General features: G+C 40.1%; 1 protein-coding gene across 1 annotated transcript; it reads left to right on the top strand.

Moving 5' to 3' along the window:
- Positions 1 to 7,773: 7,773 nt before the first annotated feature.
- sem1 (SEM1 26S proteasome subunit) lies at positions 7,774 to 10,702 on the top strand. Its single transcript, XM_085445427.1, has 3 exons — positions 7,774 to 7,919; positions 8,318 to 8,411; positions 10,499 to 10,702. The coding sequence occupies exons 1-3, from the start codon at positions 7,844 to 7,846 to the stop codon at positions 10,539 to 10,541; spliced, it is 213 nt and encodes a 70-aa protein (XP_085301553.1). The 5' UTR covers positions 7,774 to 7,843; the 3' UTR covers positions 10,542 to 10,702.
- Positions 10,703 to 10,926: the final 224 nt, after the last annotated feature.

Here is a 10,926-nt window from a genome sequence, read left to right as displayed (position 1 = left end):
TTTATGAGGGCATGTTTTACAAATCCTGCTCAGGCCAAGAGAAACTGTACCTGGCAGTCACAGCGAAAAAAGGGCTTTTCCTCACCTTCTCTCTGTATTAATGAGTCCAGAAAACAGCTCAGATTCAAAGCCAAAATAGATTACATTCAGGAGCGAGGGAGCCGCCAAGTATACAGCATGACAAAGTGCTAAAAGGATGCACAGCTTCAGTTCATCACGTTAAACGGGGCATAACGGTTACTGTTAAAAGTAAGTGCTGTTACTTTGATTAATTAACAATACGAGAGGGAAACTTTTTTTTTCTTTATGCAACATTATAAAAACATTTCTGCATTAAATCAAACACTTCCAGTTGCAGCTTGTGTGGTGTTTTTTTGGAAAACTGGAAGAAGAATGTGTTTAGGGGGCATGAGGGAGCGTTCGGGTGAAATTATAACAAGCATAAATTGGACCCTTGGCATCGGCCTTTCTTTGAAAAGTCTTAATGACAAATCACCACTTTCCCTTTCACCTCCTAGTGTTTCATCTGGGCTCTACCCAGGGTGCTCTGCTCCGATCCCGCAGCACCGAGCTGCTTAAGCATTGCTCATGGCCATTTTCTCCAGAAAGCATTTTTGGTTTTACGCCTGCCTGGACTTCAGTGCTAAACGCGCTTTTTACTGTTACTCTTACTGCAATTTGAAAAACTGCTGTGTTTTTGTATCATCGTGCACAGGTACTTTGGGATATATGACTATGCATCAAGCTAAATAGAATAAAATACATGCGAAGTGTATTGTGTTCTGCTTTCATTTCTTTTATCCTTTCTTCTCTGAAACCTGTGATTGAAAAAAAAAATGCTGTAAATCTTGATGTAAAAATTAACTGAAGAACAAATAAAGAAAAAGTCAAAACTTCACCTGGATTATAACGGCTACTCCAGCTTGCTTTCTCTTTCTTTTTGTATCAAAAACACAAAATAATAACACCTTTACAGTTAATTAAAGAAAATACTTGAATTTTAAGGCACTGCTCAACTGCAAGCCTCTGTGGATAATGTTGGGGCATTATAATGCAAATGAACAGGATATAGCGCTAATAAAGACAGCCTTTTAGGCTGAACAAACACAGAAACCTTCACCTCAGCACAAAAGAGAGGCTTGTGTCCCATTCACAACACGAGACCACAATCAGTCCTCTAGACCTGACTGATAGCTGAGGGATACCAAAGCTAAATCCAAACCCAGGTGACCACCAGCAATCCCTGTCTGCAGCCTCGTCTTGACGGTCTAACTACTTAATAAGTGGCTGTCCCGGGTTTCCTGGACATAGTCCAGACCCACAGAGGCCCCGCTGGAATGGACGCCCAAAAGCATAAGAAGGGCTTCATTTATCAATCAGACCAATCACAGACTTTTCCGGCGCTATGGACGGACACATGTTGGGGATTAGTCTTGTGGAAATCAGTACAACTAAACTGTGGAGACTCAGTCGCTCAGAGATTACAGCAAATCAACAGAGTTACATTAAACTTCAGCTGCAGCGGGATCGATGCACCGTCAATGTAAATTCTGTGTAGCCTTAGGCGTAGATACAAATAATAAATGCAAACCTGCTCAGGTAGATAAGAATCTGAATGCAGTGACAAATCCTCCAATTGAAATAAAAAGGGTTTCTGATTCACTCTATATATTTTTGCTTTAAGCCTCCGTGATCTTGTGTGTCTGGCTTAAATAATTCCATATGTAGTTTAGGATTATGTGCAGACAGACATGCATCCTTACATGATGCTGCAGCATGTCCACAGCATTGCATCTCTCAGTCTAAGCGCTGTGACATCACTGCATTATAAATGAGGTTCTGAAAGCTCGGAGTAGATAATTATTGTTAGCCAGCCAGCACACGCTGCGAGCTACGCAACTGATTTAGAAGCTGATGGAAAGAGGTAAGCCGTCACCGTCACCTCTGTCATGTTGTGTCATTCCTGCTCATTTCCATCTCTGCACACAGACGACAGATGAGGCTCTGACAGGTGTCAGAGAAGAGCAGAGCAGGTCTTGTCAGTCACTCGCCGAACCCCCCGCTGTGTGGGACACGCACACTTTGACATACCGCGACTGTAACTGGAGGGAGAGGGAGGTGTGTCTGTTTCTGTGTGTGATGGATAGAGAAATAGAAAATGACTGGGGAAAGTGGGAGAAAAGAGAGACATGAGTGATGATAGATATGGGTGCAACAAACAATATGTAATGATCCTCTTAAAATATCAAGCAGGCAAAAAAAGAAAAAATGTCCAGCATATAAAGAGAAGGGGGGATATATTTGGTCGGCACTTTGCCAGAGGACTACATTTTTATTTTTTTCTGTAGGCAAAGGGGTTAGAAATCCAGGTAGCCAGCATTTCTTCATGGACATGTGACATGTGTCATCTCTCACAAAGCCCTTTTGTGATGCTGATCTTGGGACACGTCACAGCACAATAGATGCACTTCAGGCCTAAATCAGCCAAGGCTCAATAAGCATGAAGGAGAGAGAACATTTATCATTTGACTTTCGTGTCAAACGTGGTCCAAATTAAAAGAACTGTGCCATTATTTATCTGCTAACAGAGCCATTCATGAAAAATTCTATCACATATATTGTACATTAATTATTAATAGTATTAATCATATATTCCCACCTAATTTACCTATAATTAATTTGCAGCAATCAATGACAAAAAATATTTCAGTCTACCATGCACCAAAGCTAAAGAAATTAACAGATTTTACACAGAGGACAGCTTAAGCTAATGACTTAGTGTCAGCGTGAGGATAGACTTTGCAGATAATGGGTACTTCCAATAAGAGTGCTTTTCACAGAGGGGGTTATCACCTATGGTAAGAGTGTCTGAGTGCTTTTCACATACAGTATAGGTCCACGGCGTTGGACCACGGACACAGAGGTAGTACACTATTAGCGCACATTACTGGAAATAAATTAGCATGTAATTTTATGATTTTATTAAATGATATTTTGGGGGTCCAAAAGTAAAGCTGCTGTAATTGAAAGTGTTTTTGAGTGGCGGGATTATCATGCATTTATGCAAAGGAATTTAAAATCTAAAATTGTTTGCAAAAAAAGAAGCGTCAGAGTGGAATTTGCACCACATCCGTGTTGGCAAAACTAGGACACAGAACGTGAAGTTATGGGAGTTGTTTTGGTGCTGTTTAGTCCTACAGACAGTCCAGATTCACCTATAGAGATGTCATTGTTCTTCAACTCGAGGGGCTTGGGCAAAATGGAGCTAGACCCCCCATATTTCATTTCTCCCTCGCTGATAGCATTTATCAGCAGTGTCCTGATAAAAACAAAATATGCAACTTAAGCCTGAGCAGGGCTTAGCCGCCGAGGTGGACAGGATTACCTGGAGGCTAGCCGGGACAGGCATCAGATTGTACTGTCATAAAGGGCCATTAGCCTCTTGGCAAACTGTACCTCAAGCCCAAGATGACAGAGCTTTTCAAGACAGACAGGGGGGAAAATATGAAACTTAAATTCGCAATGACAGACATCTCACTGAATGAGCCCGCCAGAAAATGGGTTTGTAAAACAAATCTCACATTAAAAAAAGGTCCTTTGTTTTTCACTTTTATCCATATTTGACACCTGTGAGCGTTTAATTGGTTTTATTACCAAGTTTATGCATGAAATAATGAATTTTCACTGCTCTCTACTTGATGTAAGTATTTATATGAACAGAGAGATGGGGTTTCCACACAACGCACAATGGAGTAGACTTACTTACTGGCTGGGATTAAATTTAATACAGGATCTTGACAGACATATCCTGGAAGCATATTGCTTTCTGTGGAGATTTCCTCAGAGCAACGCTTACAATTTTTTTTTTCTTTTTTTTTGAATTGATAGGTTTTGGGGGGATTTGCCTGATTAATTGGTTGGTTAAGTCTCTTTAATCCATGATGATCACTTCCTTGCATGTCTCACGGTATTTCTTTAAGATAATATTTGCACTAATGCTCCACATATCCGCAAACTCAAAGACAGCTTCAGTTTCTAAGATATGTACTCACTCAGTTTTGAGTGGCACTGCAGGAAGTCTCCACTTTAAGGTAAGGAAAAGTCACAATATGAAGTATAATTGCAAGGAAGGGGTGCTCTAGACAAAGTATCCACAGGTAAAGCAAGTACCACCAGCTGGTTATCTCCACAGCCGTCAGCCAGCATGTCAAAGAAAGTTCTGTCACTTTCTTTGACATGCTGGAAAAATAGATCATGCGTGTTATCTTCAGGAGGTGATCTGGATTATTTGGTAACATGCATATTGCTCTTTTCTTGTAAATCTCCATCTGTTTCCATCCACACACCTTTCACTGTGCAGTGCCTAAAGGTCATATCATAAGCCAAGCCTGTAATAAAGAATCAGGGAGCACCTCTGTCTGCTCTGTCTCTTTCAGTGTGCTTATAGCGGCTGCCGACCTGTCCTTTCCCAGAGGGCTTTGTGAAAGGACAGAAATGTGATGCTGCTACTCAGACACAAGTCGTGGTGGAGTCTGTCTGGAGAGGCCACGCTGTGTCTCCCTTCTATGACCCCCCACAACCCCACCTCCTCCCATTTTTCCTGAGCACAGAGACTTTAGGCGCCAGGCTCGCTGTAACTGCAGTCTCAGGTATGCTGGGCGGATGCTGTGGCCACTTCCCAGGACTTCACCTGCACCTGAGATTGAGTGACACGGGAGCCAGAATCCACTATACCTCAGGGAGAGCAGCTCAGAGTGCTCTATAACTGAAAGGTGAATGAACCTGTGTCTTCATTCGCTGATTGTAGCTGAAGTAAATTTGATCCATCAATCTTCTAGGTATTTAAAATAAGCATAGGGACACAAACGTTTGGTAGAAATATTACTCAGATTCTATCGTGGAACAGGTTTCTTGCAGCTGTTTTTATAATTTGGGAATTTATTACTTCTAGCACAAATGTCAAGATCTGTTAGTTCAAATATGATGACTGGCAGCTTTTCTTTTTTTCTGACATGCTTGTAAATTGGGCTTTGGGCTCAGGAATTTCCAAACAGGAAATTTTCTGTGCAGCAAATTTTAACAAGAACCGGTTTCAGCAACCAAGGATCGGTCTGCCAAAGTCAAAGGCTTTGACTGAGCAGCGCCAGACCCATACCCTGGCCCAGACCTCGTTAGTCCTCAGGCCTGAGCTGGACCCAATCCCATGAGCTAAAGCCAGGCCACCAGACACTGCCTGACAAACACTCCCGTGGACAAGGTTCAACCCCAGTCTGGGCAAGGCCGCATGCTCCATACATTTCCAGTCCACAGAGATCTTCTGACTCACTCTTGGTCTGGCACTTAACTGAGGAATTACCTTACTTACATTAGAAGACTCTGCCAGGGACAAGTTCCTCCTGATAATATAGCTCCTGGGATCTCTAGGGCATACAGATCCCTGGCATGGGTTTGCTTCAGACATGTGACAAAGATGTCTCAGAGGTAAGCCATTTTGAAGATGTTCAACAGGGAGGAGGCCTCGAGATAGAACTAGGACACACTGGAGAGTTTTGGTTGGCTTGGGTAAGCCTCGGTGTCCCCCTGGAAGACTTGGCTGGGGAGACGGAGATCTGGGTGTCTCTTTTCCCTCACAACCAACACTCAGATAAGCAGCAGAAAACGGATAGATGGATGGATATTTTAACAACTTTTAACTGATTGGTAATAAAAAAAAACAAGTTCCAGCCCTACCAGGATAAATAAGAAAGTCCTTCTGTTCATTATTTCACGTGACAGTAGTGGTTAAATGTTACTGACCTTGTTCTCGTCGTGTGTGCGGGCTTGATGTTTTCTTTTTCAGCACCTACAACTTGTTTTTTATGAATGCATTTTTACTACTAACTGGTGGGAAACTATTTAAACAAACAGCATTAGCTTCCTACACTTGCCAGTGTCTTATTCCTCTTTCCTCTGAGTGTTGTGGCATTGTCATGTGTAAAGGCTTAGGATGATTACAAAATAATTTGAAAATAGAATAAGTGCGCAGAGCTTAAGTTGAGGTTTGTTCCATCTGTCAACATATGACAGCTGGAGAGCAATTTTCATTGTGGTACAAGTGGTTTTGTGGTAAATGTGCGCTCTCATTTATCTAAAATACATCCTAAGCTGTGGCTGCTGCATCATTATTTGAGCGGGCCGCATGGGTTACAATGTGCATTTGTTCCCAAATGAAAAATCTTTGACAAAATTTGAGTGACTTGAGTGCATATGTTTTGAGGAAAGAGGGCTTTTGTGGTGGCCTGGAAGCGAAATGTGTTTCTGGGAGAGAGGGAAGCATGCAGGGAGGAATTCAAGAAAACAAGATTTCTAAAATATTTGATTTTTGGGACTGATGGTATCGGTGATATTTGGGGGGATGGAAAATACAGATATAAAGCAAATGTTAAGAGTTATACTGAAAAAAATGTGAAGCCATTTCAGAGTTACCTCGAGCATTCTGCTTTCTGCATTCTGCTTTAAAATGTTTTTATATTGTGAAATATGCTGAAACATAAACAGCATACCAAAACTTCTTTTTTTTCTTCCAGCTGTTCCTTTTAGGGTTGCCACAGCGAATCACCCAGCTCCATCTCTATCCCTGACATCCTCCTCTGTCTCACAAACCCTCTGTATCTCTTCCTTCACCACGTCCATGGATCATCTCTGGGGTTTTCCTCCTGTCTGGCAGCTATATTCAACACCGTTTGTCCAGTATATCCACTATCCCTCCTCTGCACATGTCTCTTTTTGATGTATTCATTTCTAATCCTGTCCATGCTGCTCAGTCCCAAGGCAAATCTCATCCTTGGTGTTTTTGAAAACATTTTATGTTGGATACCCATCTTCACACAGCTCATTCCATTCATTAGGGTTTGGATTGAGTGCTAGGAGTACACTGGCTTATAATAAATTAATTAATAATAAATGAATTTTAAAGAGTAAAGAAAGCAGTAATACAAGAGTCATAATAAAACACACCTTCTACAAGCCAGGTGACACGTGCAGAGAACATGCTCCTCACACCTTTAAGTAAAATGTACCGTCTGAAAAAAATAACAGGCCATTAATAATAATAAAAAACATAATAACAATACTCAGAAGTAGAGCCAGTACCCTGATAGGAGGAGTGAAACGAATGGATGGATGAGCATCCTAAATACATAAGCAATATTCCCCAACACATGAAACACTTTGCAGGGAATAAAGTGTCACTGTGACTGAAATGGATAACAATGTGAAATAAATATTCTTTACACCAAAACTTATTTTGGACATTTTTTTCTGCACAGCAAACATGTTAACAGAGCTGATGAAGCTGTACCTGTAATACTGGATAGGTACTGGTAATGTTAAAAATCAAATTTGAAAAACATATTTACTCTAAGTGTGATAAGAAGACAAAACAAAAAGCGTTCAAACTTGAAATTAAGGATTTTCCTTAAAATACTTCGTTTATTTATCTTAAACAGGTTAGACTCACTGCTTTAATTAAACCTGTTAGAAAAATCTCATCGGATATATCGACCTGTTTCTCTTACTGCACTGGTCTTTGCTTTCTATTTGAGGGCAGAGAGCTGGTTCTTAACTGCCTGTGTGTGCGTTTGTAAATCACATTGAATTTAATTACATCGAGTGTTTCTTGAGTAAACCTGCCTTACCTCGCTTTGCTGTGGCTCACAGTTCCTCCTGCGCTCCCCTGTGCAGTCATCGTGCCATCCATGCGTGCACTTCGCGCAGCCGCAACCGGCTCGATCAACTTTAACTTCCCACAATTCCTGCGTGAAGAGGCTTCATTAGCAAACAGCAACACACCGACGGAGCTAACATGTCAGACAAGAAGCAGACCGTAGATCTGGGCTTGCTGGAGGAGGATGATGAGTTTGAAGAATTCCCAGCCGAGGGTGAGTAGTTCACATGTTATCTGAGGTGTTGTTGTTCTTGTTTCTCTCTTCATTATTTGTTGGAGTCCGTTACGTTTTTCTTTGCTGTGTCCTGCTGCAGTGACTCAGCTAGCCTAGCCTATTAGCTTTAGCATTAGCTAGCGAGTTAGCTGGAAGAAAAACGCCACAATTGTTCCGATTTAACCAAACACACCACTTCACCGAGCTCCCAGTAGTTTAATTCACCACTAAAATTTACTTACTGACTGCGCTTAGCTGTTTAAATATTATGTATACTTGAAGTAATTGTCTTACACCGCCAATGTAGCTAAACCAACAAGCTAAAGTGTTCAGAACTGGTGAGCAGATACTTTTATATTAAGGTTTTATTGCAAGCTTACAGCTGTAATGTTTCCCAGACTGGACAGGGCTGGATGAAGACGAAGACGCTCATGTTTGGGAAGACAACTGGGACGATGATAACGTAGAAGATGATTTCTCAAATCAGCTGAGGTAATCTGATCAGTCAGAAATTGTTCATTAAATAAAACTTTTTTTAAAAAAATCTCACAAATCACTTAAAAGCTAATGAAAAACTGTCCGATGACAAACAAAGACGTTTGCATAATCAGAATCGTTTTTGCACATTTCAGAATGCCAGTTTATGAAGTCCTTACTGTCTACTTTCTTGCCTTAATCTCATACTATATCTCCATCTTTATGCTTACATTTATTTGATCAAGTTTAGGGTCAAGCAACAAAAATACTCTCCGTTTTGAATGAAAATCTTTCTGTTTTAGCACATGTGGGACACAGTCTTTCTATTTATTTTAAATGGAACAAACCAACATTTGATCCACAGATGTTTCATATTTAATAATTCAGTCATCTGCTCTGCGTTTGTAGGTCATTGACGTGTTAACATTTGAATTTCTGTTGCTCTAAAAGCAGGGGTGCGTTTTTGTAACTGCTGTTGTGCACCTTTTTTTGATTTTGTTTCAAATGCCTGCCTAAATTAAAAGCTAGTTCATTTCAAACCACACCTTTATGTTAAACACCTTTCACCTGGTTTATATCGATCTCACATGTTTGGCAAGCCGGCTGTGTGCAAATAGCTAAGCAATACCTGATCAAAAACAATAGGACTTGCTAATATTTCCCATGTTTGTTATCTTAACTTCTCTTTCTGCAAATGTTTCTCAAAACTGTGTCAGAAAAATGTAGATCATTGAGCAATTTCTGATGCATAAACTACAAATAAACAGTGCACTACTTTGGCCCAAAACCTCGTCCAGTAAATCTCTTGGCTGTCGAGAAAAATCAGGAAATCGGACAGCTGGTAAAATTTGCCCCCCTGGTGACGCTGGAAACTTTTCCGTGGTGCCTGTCGGAATAACATTACACGCATTGTGGTCGATCAGCGGTTACTTGTAAACCTAGTGGAGTTTCTATCAGATGTTTAATCGTTTACAAACATGCTCCAAGTCACTGTTTATCTATTAGTATTGTTTCTAAACCACAGGCGTTTTAAACAATGGCCACAGTTTAACATCTTCAAGTTCAAAATCCACAGAAAATAAACAGAAAAAAAAGAGTGCTTTTGGCACAATAATGTGAAAGGTGTGAATTTTTAGGAAACAAAAGTTAAATTAAGTTTTTAGACTTTACCCTGGTTCCCACTCACGGATGACCTACCTCCCCCCCCCCCCCCCAAAACGAAAAGTATCAACACAGGCAACATCATTACTTAGCTACATGTATGACTGCTGATACTATATTTCTGTTTATCAATGTAACTGTGAATCCTCATCATATGAATTAGAAATACCACATACAGTATATAATGTAATCGGTCATGAAGAGCCTGATGGGTTATGCAGAGAGAAACTCCTATCAAACAATTAACATTTTTATTTATATGCTGTCCATATGTAGCACATGGTGAGTAATTTTCCCTGATATAACATATTGCCTTTGCACACCACCAGAATGCCTTTTAGGAGCCGTGCATGCAATTCAGTCGTTGATCTAAATGCAGCATGGAAGATGCAGTAACCAATAATGAACTTGCCTGGTGAGATTTGTACCAGTTTTGTGGCCTAGATCACCTTTTTTGACAGCAGGGCTCGTTTATATTTCACATATGTAGAAAAATATAAACGCCTCTAAAACGCAACAGACGAACAACATTTGTAACGTGCAAAAGTACCTTAGGTATGTTGAGTTTAGCAGAAATGTAATGGAGTTGGCAAATCTATGAGCAATCAGTATCCACTGATAGATAAATGGCTGCTTTGTTTTTATTTGAGTACCCTTTAGACAGTTATATGCTATTGTTTTATTTAGGCCAATTACGATAGCCATATTATTAAGTTGTTTCTTAAAGATATCATTATTGTTAAAGGCCACAGCTGCTATATGTCTATATATGTAATCATCAAATCCATAGCTGTATGCATTATGCAGTATTTATATATTTTTTTTCTTCTCATCTCCTAATGGTTCTTACAATCAATAGCAGAGGGTACTTATGCCTCAACCACCCACCTGTAATCATCTCTGCTGACTTGATCTTTCTATTTTTCTTTTCCTCCCTGCAGAGCGGAGCTTGAAAAACATGGTTACAAGATGGAGACATCATAGTGGCTGACAAGGCCTTTCAGTATTCGGAGACATTGGATATGGACATTTATAATTGAAAATTACTGGCTGACCACATACTGCAAGAAGAGCTCAGAAGATGTTAATTTGTTGCCCTTTTTTATAATTGAAGTTGATGGAAGTAAAGTGTTTGGAAGAAAGTGTTCCTTTGAGTGTTTTTCCTTTAATGTTTATGCTACAAATGTTTAGGTGACAGTTAAAGATAATTTCTGCATTACATTTGTGTTAATTTTATATTTGTGTGTAATGCAATCTGTAGACTGGTCCTAGCTCCTCAGCCTGAAGAAACCAGTTGGTTTTGAGTAATCATTAAAATATTGCTGAAATTCAATAGGCTGTAATAACTGCAGTCCCTGTAATCGAGGAA

The sequence above is a fragment of the Copadichromis virginalis genome, linkage group LG22 (genome assembly GCF_057382275.1).
Source record: "Copadichromis virginalis isolate Kocher_CV1m ecotype Utaka linkage group LG22, C_Virginalis_male_GT1.1, whole genome shotgun sequence".
Taxonomy (NCBI): domain Eukaryota; kingdom Metazoa; phylum Chordata; class Actinopteri; order Cichliformes; family Cichlidae; genus Copadichromis; species Copadichromis virginalis.
The sequence above is the reverse complement of the archived record's forward strand: the minus strand, read 5'-3'. Positions and strand labels throughout refer to the sequence as shown.

Excerpts from the sequence above, each read along its gene's own strand:
- sem1 (XM_085445427.1), top strand. The coding sequence starts at position 7,844 with ATGTCAGACAAGAAGCAGACCGTAGATCTGGGCTTGCTGGAGGAGGAT. Across the intron at positions 7,920-8,317 it reads TGAAGAATTCCCAGCCGAGG|ACTGGACAGGGCTGGATGAA; the intron begins GTGAGTAGTTCA and ends AATGTTTCCCAG. Across the intron at positions 8,412-10,498 it reads GATTTCTCAAATCAGCTGAG|AGCGGAGCTTGAAAAACATG; the intron begins GTAATCTGATCA and ends TCCTCCCTGCAG.